This window comes from Rana temporaria, chromosome 1 (assembly GCF_905171775.1).
Source record: "Rana temporaria chromosome 1, aRanTem1.1, whole genome shotgun sequence".
In the NCBI taxonomy this organism is placed as follows: domain Eukaryota; kingdom Metazoa; phylum Chordata; class Amphibia; order Anura; family Ranidae; genus Rana; species Rana temporaria.
Genome location: NC_053489.1, coordinates 421491656 through 421509864, shown reverse-complemented (window position 1 = coordinate 421509864; position 18209 = coordinate 421491656). Strand labels below are relative to the sequence as shown.

Genomic DNA, 18209 nt, shown 5'->3' with positions numbered 1-18209 from the left:
TCTGGAATCCAAAAGATTCGACATAAAAAAATGCTTTATTTTCGCTTTTGTTGCTACAACAGTTCGGTATTGACAGGAGATTCGACATGACGCTGACAGTAGCAATCTGTGTCTATGGAACCTGTGGTCGAATGTGCCCAACCTTAACTCTATTTTTGTGAAGTATGGTAGCTGCGCTGTGGGGGAGGGAATGGGAAGGTGGAAGTGAAAAGGGAATGCGAAGTAAAGGGATCGTCTGTGAACTTAAACAGTGAAAAATGTAAGGTATCTGATGATACTACAATGAACAATACAGATGAAAGTGAACAAACACCTATAATTCTGTAAAAATGTAACAGTGAAAATACAAAGTAAAATGGCTACTACATATACAAACACCAAAAATAGCATAAAATAAGTGGGAAAAATGTTTTGGCCAAAACTATCAAAAATCACACATGTGAAAAAGTCCTGTCCATAAATAAGGATCAAATCTAGCAGTCCAGTAATTCCTCCACAGAACAGTGTCTAGATAAAACACCTCCACCAAAATTGCAATGTGCACAAATTAAATCTTCAGTGATGATACCTCTGATGTGCAGCTCACCTCACGGCTGCTTATGCAAACAGCTCCCCTGATGAAGTCACGTGATGTGACGATACGTAGGGATTGGAGCACCAGGTACAGACAGAGTTTGAAGTTTTAATATGAGTTTGGCGCTCATGGATGTTTTATTCTACTTCACTATCTAAATGTGAGTTTTTTATTTATCCATTATATGGAGTCACGCTATGGTCTCTTTTTCGCTCTTCTTAATGCTCCCATGATACATTGAGCCTTACCATTTGGACGTATGAGGATCAGCACACACTTTCACCTGTATAGCTGACATTCTGAGGGGGATACGAGTTCGGCACTCGTGGATTTATGCCCGCTGTCCTTTCATTCATGTGAGTGCATTTTATCAAATCTTTACCTGTTCGAAGGAAACCCTCACAGTGTCACGCTATATGCATTGCATATATCTTCTCTTTTCCATGACACACATTGGCAGCTGAGAGCTGTCTTAGGAGTCAGGAGGAGGTGTTTTATCAGCCCACCCATCCAGCTGTGATCAGGATCTCGGTTAGCTGTTTGGATAAGCAGCCGTGAGGTGAGCTGCCAGCACATCAGAGGTGTCATCACTGAAGATTTCATTTGTGCACATTGCAATTTTGGTGGAGGTGTTTTATCTAGACACTGTTCTGTGGAGGAATTACTGGACTACTAGATTTGATCCTTATTTATGGACAGGACTTTATCACATGTGTGATTTTTGATAGTTTTGCACATTTTTTTTCCCCACTTATTTTATGCTATTTTTGGTGTTTGTATATGTAGTAGCCATTTTACTTTGTATTTTCACTGTTAAATCTTTACAGGATTATAGGTGTTTGTTCACTTTCACCTGTATTGTTCATTGTAGTATCATCAGATACCTTACATTTTTTTTATTTCACTGTTCAAGTTCACCCACGATCCCTTTACTTCGCATTCCCTTTTCACTTCCACCTTTCCATTCCCTCCCCGCAAACGCAGCTACCATACATCACATTATTATCACTTTTTCTGTTAGGCCCCGTACACACGGTCGAACATGTCCGCTGAAACTGGTCCGCGGACCAGTTTCCGCGGACATGTCCGACGATGTGTACGGCCTAGCGGACAGGTTTCCAGCGGACAAAAGTTTCTTAGCAAACAAAGAAACTTGTCCGCTGGAAACATGTTCGTCGGACATGTCCGATGGTTAGTACACCTAATCGGACATGTCCGCTGGTTATGACGTGTAACCAGCGTCCCGAAATCCCGCGCATGCGTCAAATTGATTTGACGCATGCGTGGAAGCATTGCACATCCGTGTTTGAGAACGTCGGTGTCTTCTACGTCACCGCATTCTCTGTCTGCGGTGATTTTGGTCTGATGGTGTGTACACACATCAGACCAAAAGCTCCCAGGAGACATGTCCGATGATCGGACATGTCTCCTTGTGTGTACGGGGCCATAGGATCAGATCCACAGGTGCTGCTGCAGTCCCCCCCCCCAGTCCATCAGACAGCGCCAGAGTTCTCTATTTCTATCTTAACTCTATTAGTCCAAGATTATTCTACATAGAGAGGAAAGATTCAACATAGAAAGAAAATATTCGACATTATAGAGACAGTGTTGGGGTAGACCATTAGACATGAACAACGAAGATTCGACGAAGCAGCGAAAAACATACAAACGTCGAATCTGTCATTGAAGGCTTATGGTGTCTGTCGAAAGTTCTAAGAAGATTCGACAAGCAACTAAACTGTACAACGCCCCAATCCTACATTTCCGGTCAAATGCTCGGCCCATAGGCTATAGAAGAATTCAAATTTTTGTTTGACTAGTAGTAATAATTTATAAATATAATTATTACTAGTGTCATACAACATTAGAATTCTTCTATAGCTTGTAGGCAGAACATTCGACCAAAAATGTACAATTGCGGCGTTGTATAGTTTAGCTGCTCCATCGAATCTTCTTAGAACATTCGACAGACACCATAAGCCTTCAATGACAGATTCGACCTTACTTAATTTGGATTTTCGGACGAATGCATTTTTTAGCGAGTAACTAAATAAATTTATTTTTTGGACAAATACGAAATTCCGAAATGAAATATTTCAGTGTGCACAGTATTTAGCAGTTTATATTTACTAAAACTATTGCATTTTCATGTTCTGTGTACTGTGGGAGACCAGATATAGTGAATGCCGAGTCCTGGGTTTAGTAACACTTTAATGTCATAGATCGGTGTTTCTCAACTCCAGTCCTCAAGGCGCCCCAACAGGTCATGTTTTCAGGATTTCCCTCAGTTGAAACAGCTGTGGTAATTACTAAGGCAGTGAAACTGATCAAATCACTGATGCAAAAGAATGGGAAGCCTGAAAACATGACCTGTTGGGGCACCTTGAGGACTGGAGTTGAGAAACCCTGTCATAGATCACAACAGAAGCTATTTGACTCTCTCTCTAGCTGAATCTCAAACGCGCCCTTAATGGACACAATAGGAAGGAAAGTAGAGGGATTCACGCCTCTGGCTTGTTCAGTTGTGTTTGTAAATTTGGGTTGAAAAAATGTATTTTTCAGATGCATGTAATATATAACAGAAAACCAGGCAGTGTTCTGACAAAACTTAGCCAAGGTGGAGAAGGAGTGAAATAAGAACAGACTATCTTGTTTCAAATAAACCAGGATTTTATTTCCTGCTGTGAGGGAGAAAGGAACGGCATGGGAGTGCTGGTAAGTTGTGTATTAGCCCTCACTGGGAAAGGTGCCAGTGCCTCTTTAATTCCAGTTCCTTTTATGCATAGTTTGTTGCGATCTTAGACAAAAATAGCACCCAACAGTTCTTTATTGTTTTGATTCACAATGTGTAGATAGATCCGTGCTCCATTGTTTTTATAGACACTTGGAACTTGAAAATTGCATTTGTAAAACATTATGACACCAAGTGGTGGGTTGCAATGGGCCTATCAGCATAATTATTTCAGTTTTAATTATAATGATTCTTTGTTATTTAAATAAGATTCCAAGGCTGTATTAATGCAGTTTAGATTTTTATTAGAAACCACGCAGAACTTGTGCAATAGCAGTAAATACACATCTGTTGTTTTTATCTGGTTTACAATCCACTTCCACTGGAAAGCCAAGTAAAATAAAATGCCTTCTCCGACTCCACATGACAGAGATTTAACGAAATCTGCACAAATAAAGTAGATCAATTCCCTTATACTTGCTGTAGAAGAAGTGGTTCTGCCTATTACAGAATACCAATTTGAGCTTTGTTTATAAAAAGTGAGTTAAATATGGATGACAAGCAAATAATATAGAGCATTAAATAGAAAAAGGAATATGTAGTTTGTCTGACGAAATCTTCCAACAGGCTGGAAATTGTTGGCATGCAAACTGAAGGGTTTTAGGCTTGTTTAGATAGATGTCAGTCTCGGCAGTTTCTACCAAGAAATTACTTTTCAGAGGGCGGCAGCTGGCAGGCATTCAGGAAGCGATACTGTTGTCTTCTAAGTGTTTTTTCTTTTTCATCTGAAAGGAATTTTGAATGGGAATATAACGCTGCAACCCCAGACCAAGTGTTTGGTCCATGGTTGCAGTGGCTCCATGCAGTATTTGGTGGCAGTCTACCCTGCAAAGCACGTCAAGTGGTATATTTTTCGCTTTGTGGTGACACAACTGCAGCAGTGTGTATTAACACTGCCTCTCGGCAGCCCTTTGAGTGTGCTTTAATGGCTGGGAGGCTGTGTGGTTTCTGTATCATGTGACAGATTTGATTGTCTCTCACATGATCAGGAGACCATCCCTCAAGCTTCTGATCAGATGCCTTGACTAAGTGCTGCCGGTGACAGCTTGGTCTGTGTGCTGGCAGTGTGAATTGTGGACGCACATTTGCGGTGGCTGGGCATTATAGCCCAGCAAGAGATTAACTTACAGTTGAGAGATGATAAAAAAAAATGAATGGCCTATTTTTACTGCCTTTCTCCCACCCTTGCCTTAAAAAAAATCAGATAGTTGGGAAATGTAAAATGAAAAACAATGTTTAGCCATGAGGAGTAAATTGCTTTGACAGCAGTGTAGTGATAACTTTAGCTCACAATGCATATTACAACTCGACTGCAATCTGCTTTAGCCATACCAACAACTATGTAGTGCAATGACTTACTTGACTGGATACAAATTGGAAGGAACATTTAACTAGATCCTCATAATACCGTATATACGCGAGTATAAGCTGACCTGAGTATAAGCAGAGGCACCTAATTTTACCACAAAAAAATGGGAAAATTTATTGACTCAAGTGTAAGCCTTGGGTGAGACTACAGCAGCTACTGTAAGCTGAAAAGAGGGTCAACAATGCCCATTTGCACGCCTCACTGTGCCCAACCTCACTGTGCCCATTGCAACCTCACTGTGCCCATTACCTCACTGTGCCCATTACAACCTCACTGTGCACATTTCAGCATACCTAAAATTCTTGACAGGCTGCACTGCGGGCATCCATTTTTTTAAAACTTGCGGCTTCCTCCTGGTCCCGTCCTGTTCCGTGATAGACGTTTGACACTGTTCAGTGTTCCGCCAATCACAGATGTTCTTTCATCCGCGGACAAGAGAAGGTCCATGATTGGCGGAACACTGAACACAGTGTCTGCTGTGAAACTGAGTCCGAGGATGAAAGAGAGGCTGGAGGAGAACCACTTGGCCTTTAGGAGAAAGATCAAAACCCACCTCTTCTGAGCTCAAGGGAGAAGTGGTCAAACAAGCGCCCAGAGGCGATTCAGTTCGCATGTGTAGAGCTATATAAGTTTTTCACTCACTCACTCACTCAGTGGTGCCATCACAAAGTACTCAAATTCTTTTACTCTTTTTTCAAAACATACAGTGTTAGCAGACTAATAAACAGGACTGGTTCTGATATCTAAAATGTGTGTCAAGAGTCAACAGCCTCAACTAGGCATAGTACCTTATGACATATTTGCTGTGAATGATAGCCTGGCTTTACCTTCTCTATACCAGTCTGTGTGTATGGGCTTGGTCTGGGGCGACAGACACAGATTTTTGTTAACTGAATTTGCCACAGTGAGCTGTTTAAAAAATGAATAGTTCATATTTGGCACCTGTTTCTATAAACATTGGCAGAAAAGAGGGATGCTTTTTTTGCTGTTGTGGTTAACAGAGCATGATACACAAAAAATGCTTTAATTTCCTATTAGTAATGGTGTCTATAGACCACATTATTGCTCCATGACATATCAAGGACACAGGTTTCTATACAGTTGTTTTTGTTATTTTTGTCCCCAAACGAATTGGAAAACCAAATCCATCTACAGTACCACATATTCATATATTTTAAATTGTTCAAAAACACATACTAGCGTCATTATGGTTCTGCTGGGCACATAGGGGTTGATTTACTAACGGCAAGAAGACCAGCCAGAGCTTAGTAAATGAGGGGAAGCTCTGCTGACTTCCATCATCCAATTATGTGCAAGCAAAATTACTGTTGTTTTAATGTGATGTGAATGTGAATGTAATGCATGTGATTTGGGTATTCAGTATAAAGTGAACAGGTGAACACCTCATTTACAAAGCTCTTGAGTAACTGCACATGCAGAGTGCAACTGCACTTGCAAAGTACGTAGTCATTTTGTCTTTAGTAAATCAACCCCATAGTGTGGTTGTTTGTTTTTTATCCAGTGTAAAGCATTGGACATCAACCCTTAAAGCAACCTTGTGCTTTGTCCACTCATGGCTAAACAACAGCAGTGAGTCGCTCTCCATTACTCTCTTGCCACCCTGTCCAGTACTGGGAGACAAAAGAAACACATGTATGGAGGAACATGTTACTCAGCCCATGTTTTAGTGCTGAGCCAACCAGCATTGTCAAAGAGATACAGGGGTTCATTTACTAAGAGTACTACTTTCCCTTAGCTTAGTGAATGTGTTGAAAATTCAGTTTGCAAAGAATGCCCAATCACGTGCAAGGAGAATCAGTTGCAAAATGTTTTGTAACTAAACAACTGCTGTAATTTTCTGTTAAAACTCAATATCATTTTGCCCCTGTACAAATCATTAGTAAGACCTCATCTGGAATATGCAGTTCAGTGTTGGGCCCCAGTTCTCAAAAAGGATATTGGAGAACTGGAGAAAGTGCAGAGAAGGGCAACCAAACTGATAAGAGGCATGGAGGAGCTCAGCTATGAGGAAAGATTAGAGGAACTGAATTTATTCACTCTTGAGAAGAGGAGAATAAGGGGGGATATGATCAACATGTACAAATATATAAGAGGTCCATACAGTGAACTTGGTGTTGAGTTATTCACTTTACAGTCAACACAGAAGACAAGGGGGCACTCTTTACGTCTAGAGGAAAAGAGATTTCATCTCCAAATACGGAAAGGTTTCTTCACAGTAAGAGCTGTGAAAATGTGGAACAGACTCCCTCCAGAGGTGGTTCTGGCCAGCTCAGTAGATTGCTTTAAGAAAGGCCTGGATTCTTTCCTAAATGTACAGAATATAACTGAGTACAAAGATGTGTAGGTAAAGTTGATCCAGGGTAAATCCGATTGCCTCTCGGGGGATCAGGAAGGAATTTTTTCCACTGCTGTAGCAAATTGGATCATGCTCTGCTGGGGTTTTTTGCCTTCCTCTGGATCAACTGTGGGTATAGAGTTGGGTGTATGGGACTGTACTGTGTTTTTTATTTTGTTTGTTTATTTTTTATTTATTTATTTTGTGGTTGAACTGGATGGACTTTGTGTCTTTTTTCAACCTGACTAACTATGTAACTATGTAATAAAAATAGTTGCAATTAAACATATATATATATATATATATATATATATATATATATATATATATATATATATATATATATATATATATATATATATATGTTTAATTGCAATTAGTTTTATTGCAGACGCCCCCTTGCCTCAGTGTAAAAGTGCTAATAAGGCCCCTTTCACACTGAGGCCCTTCTAAACTGTCAGTAAAACACAACCCAAGTGTGAAAGCATCCATTGATTTTAATGGAAATTGGTTTTCGTGAGCTTTTCAGGTGCTTTTTTTAGCGTGAAAGTGCCTGAAAAGCACCTCAGTGTGAAAGGGGTCTTGATAATCACTAAGACCCCTTTCACACTGAGGACTTTTTTTAGGTGCTAAAGGGCTAAGAAAAATGCCTCATTTGCCACCCCAATGTGAAAGCCTGAGTGCTTTCCCAGTAGAGCACAGCGCTGGCAGGATGTAAAAAAAAGTCCTGCAAGCAGCAGCATCTTTGGGGCGGTGAAGGTGCGGTGTATACACTGCTCCTAAACCACCCCTTCATATTGAAATGAATAGGCACCGCTGCTGAAGCGCCTGCAAAGCACTTCAGCAGCAGTGCTACTCGGGCACATTTAAGCCACTAAAAGCACCCCACTAGCGGCCAAATAGTGCCGCTAAAAAATTGGTAAAGCGCCACTAAAACCAGCAGCGCTTTACCACTATCGATGCCTGCGGCTGATTGTTAAAGGGCTCTAATAAATTGATACTTTTGCCACATGCTGAGGCAGACCATACATAGAGCAAATTTCTTTCCTGCAACCACGGGTGCAAACACGGCAGTGCTGACAGGGGAATCCCTCCCACCAAGCCATTTCCTGGAAGGGGAAGTTGTCCCTGCCGATAGAAGACAGTGATTATTGTTAGTGGCTATACCAGCCACTAGTGATAACTAATATGTAAAATCCAGCAGGCTGGTTTTACCGATTTGATCGATGAATCAACTTGGGTACAGTTAGCCTGCCCATACACGGTATCGAATCTAGCCAAGTTCCTGCTGAACCGGCCGAAATTCGAACCATCTATGGCCTGCCTAAGGCAATTTACCAAAATATCTAGGAAAAATATACTCCACTTAGTGTCCATGTTAATTTGTAATAATTAAAACATTGACATGATAACTAACTTACATGATAAGGTAACTATTTATATAAATAAAAGTATCTTTCTCCTGAAACTTAAAAGCCATGCCATGAATGAAAATATCATCATTACTGATCATTGCTCAGCATTCCCACACAGAGTAATTGAGTAAGAACTCAAATTGGTGCTAAACTGAATAGGGTAAAATCTGATTAGGTTGGAGAATAGTGAATACACACCAATGAAGGAATCTTGTGAAACAACTTATTAACATACCTCACCTTGTACATTCATACTGCTGTTATATGAGTGCATATAATGCTGTAAAAAAGTATTTTTCCCCTTTCTGATTTTTTTTGCATATTTGTCACACTTAAATGACTCAAATCATCAAACAAATTTTATTATTACACAAAGATAACCGGAGTAAAGACAAAATGCAGTTTTTAAATGATGGTTTCATTTATTAAGGTAACAAATTTGTCCAAACCTGCCTGGCTTTATGTGAAAAGGTAATTGCCCCCTAAACCTAATAACTGGTTGTGCCACCCTTGGTGGCAACAACTTCAATCAAGCATTTGCGATAACTGGCAATGAGTCTTTCACATTGCTGTGGAGCAATTGTGGCCCCCTCTTCTTTGCAGAATTGTTTTTTAGTTCAGTCACATTGGAGGGTTTTCCAGCATGAAAGACCTGTGTAAGGTCATGATACAGCATCTCAATTGGATTTAAGTCCGGGCTTTGACTAGGCCACTCCAAAACCTAAACTTTGCTTTGTTTGAACCATTTGGCGGTGGACTTGCTGTTTTGTTTTGTATCATTGTCCTGCTGCATAATCCAAGTGCACTTGAGCTTGAGGTCACAAACTGATGGCCGGACATCCTCCTTTGGGATTTTCCAGTAGAGCTCAGAATCCATGGTTCCATCAATCGTGGTAAGTCATCCAGGTCCTGAAGCTGCAAAGCAGCCCCAGACCATCATGCTATCACCACCATGTCTGACTGCTGGTATGATGTTCTTGTTATGAAATGCTGTATTTGTTTTATGCCAGATGTAACGGGACGCACACCTTCCAAAAAGTTACATTTTTGTCTCATCAGTCCACAGAATATTTGCCTAAAAGTCTTGGGGATAATCAAGATGTTTTTTGGTAAACCTGAAATGAGCCTTTAGCCTCGTACACACGACCGAGGAACTCGACTGGCGAAACACATCGTTTTCCTCGTCGAGTTCCTTGTTAGACTGTCGAGGAACTCGACAAGGCAAGTTTCTCCATTCCCGTCGAGGAAATAGAGAACTTGCTCTCTTTTTGGCTCATCGAGTTTCTCGACAGTTTCCTCTACGAAAATGTACACACGAACGGTTTCCTCAGCAAAAAAATACCTCCCAGCAAGTTTCTTGCTGGTTTTTACCGAGAAACTCAGTCGTGTGTACGAGGCTTAAGTGTTTTTTTTGGTCAACAGTGGCTTTGGCCTTGGAACTCTCCTATAGATGCCATTTTTGCCCATTCTCTTTCTTATTGTTGAATCATGAACACTGATCTTACCTGAGGCAAGCAAGGCCTGAAGTTCTTAGATGTTGTTCTGGATTCTTTTATGACCTCCTGGATGAGTCGTCGTCATGCTATTGGAGTCATTTTTGTAGGCCGGCCACTCCTGGGAAGGTTCACCACTGTTCCAAGTTATCTACATTTGGGGATAATGGCTCTTCCCGTGGTTCACTGGAGTTCCAAAGCCTTAGAAATGGCTTTGAAACCCTTCCTAGACCGATACATGTTTGTTTCTAATCTGTTCTTTTTTTGTTTTTGTAATTTTTTTTAGATTGTGGCATGATGTATGGTATTTTGTGACCTGTTAGCGTGTTTCACTTTGTCAGACAGCTTCTATTTATGTGATTTATTGATTCAACAGGTCTGGCAGTAATCAGGCCTGGGTGTGGCAAGTGAAATTTAACTCTGAAATTGTGGTTAATCACAGTTCATTTATGATTCAGCATGGGAGGGGGCTTTTTCACAGCACTGTATTTTATTGTAACATAGGAAAGTAGGAAAGTAGATGCCATTTTATAGTTTACACTGTTTTTATAAATTTGAAAGAAAATAAATCAAAAGAGAGTTATCTTCTGCAGAAATACCTAGTGTACATGGCTTTCTGCATTCTGTATTCATTTTTAATGAAACATACCTCTTATATAATCTAATAAAAAAAAATCCTACCTAGACTTAACTCTGGGCGGCATCACAATTTGTTCTGCATGCTTTGTCAAGCTTTTTGGCCTAATGTATATGCTATAGAAATCAGAAAAGTTAGTCTGGTTGGAGCTTACAGTGGGCTAAGGACCCATTGTCAACCAGCTGACAGCACTTATTGCACCTGCAATAAAAGCTGAAATTGTTATTAAAACTGAACTCACCCAGCGAATTAAATTCAAAATACTAACCACAACCTACAAAGCCATCCACAACTCTGCCCCAAGCTACCTCACCAATCTTGTCTCTAAACATATCCCAAACCATCCTCCCCGCTATTCTCAAGACCTCCTACTGTCAAGCTCTCTTGTCTCTTCCTCCCATGCTCGTCTCCAGGATTTCTCCAGAGCCTCTCCTATCCTCTGGAACTCACTACCTCAACCTGTCCGGCTATCCCCTACTCTTGCTACCTTCAGGCGATCCCTGAAAACTCACCTCTTCAGGAAAGCCTATCACGTCTCCAACTAATCTTTTACCACTTCCATCAGCTCATTCCCCACAGTTACAACCTTTTGTACCACCTGCCCCACCCTATTAGATTGTAAGCTCTTCTGAACAGGTCCCTTTTAATCCTCTTGTATTTTATTGTATTGTACCTGTATTGTCTCCCTTTTATATTGTAAAGCGCTGCGTAAACTGTTGGTGCTATATAAATCCTGTATTATAATAATAATAACTCCAGAAAAAAAGTTGCTTACAAGAGATCAGAGGACAGATTCCGGCACTAACACTGAGTATATGTAAAAACATTATTAATTATTTAGGAATACCTAATGGGATATTTTTTTATCTAGCTTGAAGTCATTTTTAAAACAAGCACTGCATGATTTTCAATTTAAAATTGCAGTAACATAATTATTTCTTTACTCCCTAGATATGGATACCAAACAGTGTAGTCTCTGGATGTTTCTACCTCTTGTAATGTCTCTATTCACTACAGTTGGCTTATGGATAGTGTGAGTATAACATTTTTTTTGTTACCTTTCATTATCATTATTCATATAGTGCTGACATTTACCACAAAGTACTGTGATCCGTTTATTCTGAACACAATTAAAGGGGTCAATCTGAAAGATTCAGAATCCCATCACATCTACTGACACCCCCAAAAAATGTGAACAAAAAGAAAAACGGTTCTTTGTAGCTGCAGGGCATTAGAGCAAAGAACCAAATTGGGCTGCATGCCACAGACCGTTCAGAATAGTAACCTCATTTATATTAATTAAAGAAAGAATGAACAATTACAAATATCGCCTTCGATAAAAATAAAAATTAAAAACCACGAAAGCAAAAACTAAACACAGAACACATTATTCAAACTCCTTTATGAATTAAGCCTGCACCAAATGTAATAAATAGAAACATATTGGCACGCACAAAATCTTATTGATGCCTAGACCGAGTCTAATAAAGTGTTAATGTGAATACAAGCAAATTCCAAAGCGTATCAGCTGGCTCTACCCGGAATTGTCGTGCGTGCGTTTCGTCATTACTTCTTCAGAGGCGGTAAACGCCTCTGAAGACGTAATGACGAAACGCGCGTAAGGCGCAGACACGCATGCATGCACGCACGCCACTTCCGGGTAGAGCCAGCTTATACGCATTCCCAGCTTGGTTAGCACTATACCCGGTGTTTAGTTTTTAACCTTTCTGGCAACTTTTTAATTCTAATTTGTAATATCTTTTTGGTTTCTTTTGTTCTGGCCACTGTTGGAGCCAGATTATTTTTCACCCGCAATTCCTTGTACGTATTTGTGAGTGTAAGTATAAATAAATAGCTTTTATACTACACCATGGAAGCCTGTTTTTCTTCTCCCTGAGGATATTGGACCCCCAGTGGCTGCTTCTCCTGTATGCACACCAGTTACAGTTTTGCTTCACAGCTAACGTGAGAAGTGGATGAGGGCAACAGCCAAACCGTGGAAGTTTGGAATTACATGCTGTATACCCCTGTAGGGGTGAGTCTATCTGGTGAGTGGGGACGCTGGTGGGGGAGCACCGGAACCACTTCGGAAGCACAAATTTGAATATAGGAGCTGTCACGGATCTTTATTTAATATATATGAACTTTTTTCTAATAATCTTTCTAATAATTTTTCTATTTGGAATTTTCTATTGAATGTTTTATGGTTCATTTTTGTATCATCACCAATTTAAAAAAAAAAACTTTTTTGGTATCATGCGCACACATGCGTAAGACATTTATGTCTTAAGCCCCGTACACACGGCCGAGGAACTCGACGTGCCAAACACATCGAGTTCCTCGGCGTGTTCAGTCCTGGAGCCGCCGAGGAGCTCGGCGGGCCGAGTTCTTCCATAGAACAACGAGGAAATCGAGAACATGTTCTCTATTTCCTCGCCGAGGTCCTCGTCGGCTTCCTCGGCCGAAAGTGTACACACGGCCGGGTTTCTCGGCAGAATTCAGCTCTGAACCGAGTTTCTGGCTGAATTCTGCCAAGAAACTCGGTCGTGTGTACGGGGCCTATGGCTCTTGCCACTGGATAATATAGGATTTATGTGTTTGGTATAATACACCTTATACTGGCTCCAGGGTATATGGTACTTTGATGCATATACATTCACAGAGCACATAAGACACTTATGGTGTTCACAGATTGCACATTTGTTACTGCCGTATAGATTGCTATCAGTGGTCCACGGATCAGGCAGCTTTTTCGGTATAGTTTCCATTATTTTAATTAGTGTTCATTACACACACAATATTTGCGGTAAACCACACAAGTTTATCTACTGATTTTCATCACATACACATGCAATAGGGCGAGGGGTCATCTCCTTCTCCCCCCCCCTGTTTCCTCCTCATAGGTGGAAGTACAGACAGCGCCACCATCCCCACACCCCTTCATTTATTCATTTTCAGTATCCCCCACAGGGGGTATCTACTAGGGGGGGCTGCAGTCTAGACGATCTTTTCCTAAGCGCAGGTACCGCCATATCCAAATGTTTATTATATTGCAGTTTACCAATTCTGCTTACCAATGACCAATTACAGATTTTTTTACCAGGTAATCTGACCAGTAATGCGTACACACGATCGGAAGTTCCTGACTGACTTTTTCCATTGAAAATTCCAACCGTGTGTATGCCCCATCGGATTATTTCCATCGGAAATTCCGATGAATTCCGTCTGAGTTTTCATAGAGAACATGTTCTCTTTTACTCTGATGGAATTCTGACGGAATTCCGATGTGATTTTGGTCGGACGAAGGTCTGACTGTGTACAGGGCTTTAGTCTGCTGTTTTTCAAAAGGAAAAGCTCTCCTGAAGATGTATCACTTACAGGGATGAGACAAACCATTTGACACTGACAGGGGTGCTTACAATGATTAGCTTGTATTTGTGTATGTAAAACCTTAATCACAAAAGGAAAAACAGGTGCTGTAACTGCTTATAAAGTATTAGTTCAGCTTCGGTTTGTTAGTGTATCTAAATCTGCTACTACATATAACAATACCCTTTTCCCAGACTGACAATGCTGCTGTCCAAAGGTGCCCCCTGTGCTCCTTCTTCCAGAGTGAGGGCACTCTAGAACAGGAGTTGAGTTACTGGCCAGATCACCGGGTGAAAAATCCTACAAAAGAAAACAAATGCTACCACATCTAATGATTTGTAAGCTGCAATATATTACATTTTTGGTTTTGGGTGTAAAATTACTTTAACACACTGTATATAAACCAAGTAATGAGTGTATTGAATAGAAAAAAAAAACCTAAAGTCCCATTCGCATTACACCAAATAGCGCCAAAGCGTTAATGCTGCTCCAGATTCTGTCTGCTCCAGTTTTGATAAATTCTGCCCATTGTTCTGTCCTGTGAACAAATGTAACCTTTCCCAGACTGTCATGCATTAAGGTACATTTAAGCCTATTCTTTTTTAAATAGTTTGTTTAACGCGGAGCCCATCAATGAACAACAACACGTGTGCTGCACCACACAATGTCCTGGCATTCATTGTTTACACACACATTCTTAATTGTTAATTGTTCCTAACACAACTTGTGAGGACAAGAATGCCAGTAAAAATGAATAAATGAAAATAGTAGAACAGAGTCTAAGGTAAGCCAAGATGCCACATCCTTTACAAAAATAAAAAGACAAAAGAACTGGAATTTTTAAGGCACCATTGAAATAATGACTCTTATAAAACAAATATATATTAATTTACCAAAATAAAAGCAAGCACTAATCAGTGCACACATCATAGATTGGGGTTGATTTACTAAAACTAGAGAGTGCAAAATATGGTGCAGCTCTGCATAGAAACCAATCGGCTTCCATTTTTTTTTTTTTTACAAAACTTAATTGACCAAGATGAAGGAAGGAGCTGATTGGCTACCATGCAGAGCTGCTCTTCTCCAGGTATAGTAAGTCAACTCCATAGTATTCAAACAATCAGATCTTTACAGATTGTTACATCTTTCAACTTCTACAGACTCTTCATCAGGGACAGACAAATGATTGGTCTAAAATATAAATGCATATATTCAAATCCATATTAATAAAGATACAGCATGTTACCCAGTTATCAATAATAACAATCACATCTTACAGTAGCAACTAGAAGCCTAAACAGAGCCAAAATTCAGGACAACTTAATGGGCCGTACACACGACCGAACATGTCTGCTGAAACTGGTCCGCGGACCAGTTTCAGCAGACATGTTCGGTCGTGTGTAGGCCCAAGCGGGCAGGATTCCAGCAAACATTTGCCCGCCGGGCCTTTTTCCAGCGGGCAAATATTTCTGGACTTGTTTTAAAACAGCCCGCTGAAATCCTGCCCGCTCGGACATGTTCGGTCGTCTGTACAGACCTACCGTACATGTCCGAGCGCCCGTCATCCCTCGCATGCGTCGAATGACTTTGACGCATGCGTGGAAGCATTGAACTGGCAGGGCCGCCCACGTCGCCGCGTCATCGTCGCGGTGACGGCGCGGGCACGCCCCGCGTATTGTTTACGCGCGGATTTCTGTATGATGGTGAGTACAGCCACCATACAGAAATCCCCGGGCAGACATGTACGGTGAAAACGGTCCGACGGACCGGTTTCATCGTACATGTTTGCTCGTCTGTACCCGGCCTTATAGAGTTGATTGCCGGCGTCTTGCCGAAAAAGTTCTCCCGGCGGATAAGGACCCCCCTGTACTGCGCAGGCGTCAACTGAGCCTCTGAAAATAGCCAAACATGTAAAGCTGAGAGTTAGCTCTAGACGGCGCCTGCACACACCAAATTGTACTACTGAGGCGGTGGTGCTACACTTCTGACATCCAGGCTCATTCCTTACCATCCCCATGGACATGGGGCATGTTAAAAAAAAAGAGCCAGGAGGCCGAGCGAGCGAAGCGAGCCGTTCTCGCGAAGCGAGGATGTGAGGCCGACTGGCCACTTACAGCGAGTTCCACGTCACCCTGGACCTGTTGCAATAACTATTTATATCAACATTGCAGACACAAGCACTCGCACGCCCTCGCAGCTCTGCAGGAACTGAACCTAGCCAGGGCCGAACTCCTAGAGGTCATTGGTAGAAAGATTAAACGTAACTACGCATTGGCTAAGAAGTCGTTTTACGAACACGGAGACAAAATGGGCAGACTCCTAGCGAGAGCGCTACAATCCCAGAGGGCCAAAACGACTGTCCACTCCCTGACAGACGAAGGGGGCCGTAAACTCCAATCTACCCCCGACATTGCCAAACGCTTTGTCCAATATTACACTGACCTATACAACCTGTCGCCCCCGGCTTCGCCGGATACTCAGGACGCTCGACGGGGTCTAATCGATGACTTTCTGTGCCAGTACGGCCCAGCCAAACTGTCAGAGGCGGCGAAATTGGAAATAGACAAACCTCTCAGCGACGCAGAGGTGAGACTGGCCCTGAAGCAACTGAAAGCGGGCAAAAGCCCGGGCCCTGACGGCTTTACGGCAGGCTACTATAAGACCTACGCGACAGTCCTCACACCCTTTTTTATCTCAGCCTTCAACTCCTTTGCCAATGCCAACACCCCTCCCAGAGACCTCCTAACCGCGCACATTGTGGTAATCCCCAAACCGGGCAAAGACCCCGCAGAGGTGTCCAACTACAGGCCTATATCGCTCCTCAACGTGGACCTCAAATGGTTCGCCAAAACGCTGGCGAATAGGTTACTGCCCCACTTGCCCGGTATGGTTGCCTTAGACCAAGCTGGCTTTGTCCCTGGTAGGGAGGCTCGGGACAATACCCTCACGGCGATAAACATCCACCACTAGCTCACCTCCAACAAATCCCCTGGGTTTTTCCTATCCCTGGACGCGGAGAAGGCGTTTGACAGGGTGGCGTTGGATTTTATGCAGGCAACTCTGCGCTCCGCGAACCTCCCGCCGACCATGCTGCACTACATTTCCGTGTTGTACGCGGGTCCCACGGCGAGAGTTCGGGTGAACAACCACCTGTCAGACGCCTTCTCCATTGCGAACGGGACACGTCAGGGGTGCCCCCTGTCCCCCCTGTTGTTTGTGCTCACCCTGGAACCCTTCCTGCGACGTCTCAGATCCAACCCCACGATTAAGGGCGTCCAAATTAACAATAAGATCTTCAAAATTGCCGCATTCGCGGATGACCTCCTCCTCTTTCTTAGAGACCCCCTCACGACCATCCCTAACTTAATGAAGGACTTTGAGGACTTCAAAGTACTCTCCAACTTCAAAATCAACTTCTCCAAATCGTCAGCCCTTAATGTCTCCATGCCCAGTGCCCTGTGTGACCTGTGTCAGTCAAACTTCCCTTTCAAATGGAACACCCGCGCCATAACATATTTGGGGATCCAACTCCCAGCCTCTCTAACAGACCCGTATTCCCTTAACTATGTCCCACTGCTCCAGAATATACTGAAAGACCTGAAAGGATGGTCCCCTAAACCTTTATCGTGGTTTGGCAGGATCGCTGTGGTCAAAATGAACATTCTACCCCGGGTTCTAAACACCATGCAGGCAATACAAATCAGTCTCCCCCGGCCTTCTTCTCATCATACAAGACGGCTTGCACGAAGTTCGTGTGGCATGACGCTCACCCGCGCCTGAGTTATTCCAGGCTCACGGTCCCCAAACTGCAAGGCGGTCTGGGGCTGCCAGGCCTGTACAAATACAACCTAGCCTGTGGCCTGAGCAGAATTGTAGACTGGGCAGTGAATAGAGAGAGCAAGAAATGGGTGGAGCTTGAACAGACGTTCATCCACCTGCCCTTAATCCACCTACCATGGATCACTCGGAACAAAGCCCTAGGAGACTGTAGCGAACATCCCCTGATCCGACCCTCCCTAATAGCTTTTCAAACGTCGTGCACCAAACACGGACTGTCTGACCTGAAAGGACTGATGACTCCCCTACGACTGAATCCAGACTTTCCCCCGGGTATGAGTCCAGCCTTCTTATCAGACGGCTGGCCCCACGACACCGTACGGGCGAGTCATTTCTACACCTCTGGTCGCCTTTTGTTTCAATCGGAA

The 18209-nt window shown here is 42.5% G+C and overlaps 1 protein-coding gene across 1 annotated transcript in view; it reads left to right on the top strand.

Annotated features, from left to right (window-relative positions):
- The window catches only part of TMEM150C (transmembrane protein 150C), a 152432-nt gene that overhangs the window by 114598 nt on the left and 19625 nt on the right, over nucleotides 1-18209 (top strand). Inside the window, exon 3 of the mRNA XM_040325223.1 lies at nucleotides 11587-11668. Coding sequence (XP_040181157.1) covers nucleotides 11589-11668 — 80 coding nt within the window. The 5' untranslated portion in view covers nucleotides 11587-11588. The remainder of the gene's footprint in view (nucleotides 1-11586; nucleotides 11669-18209) is intronic.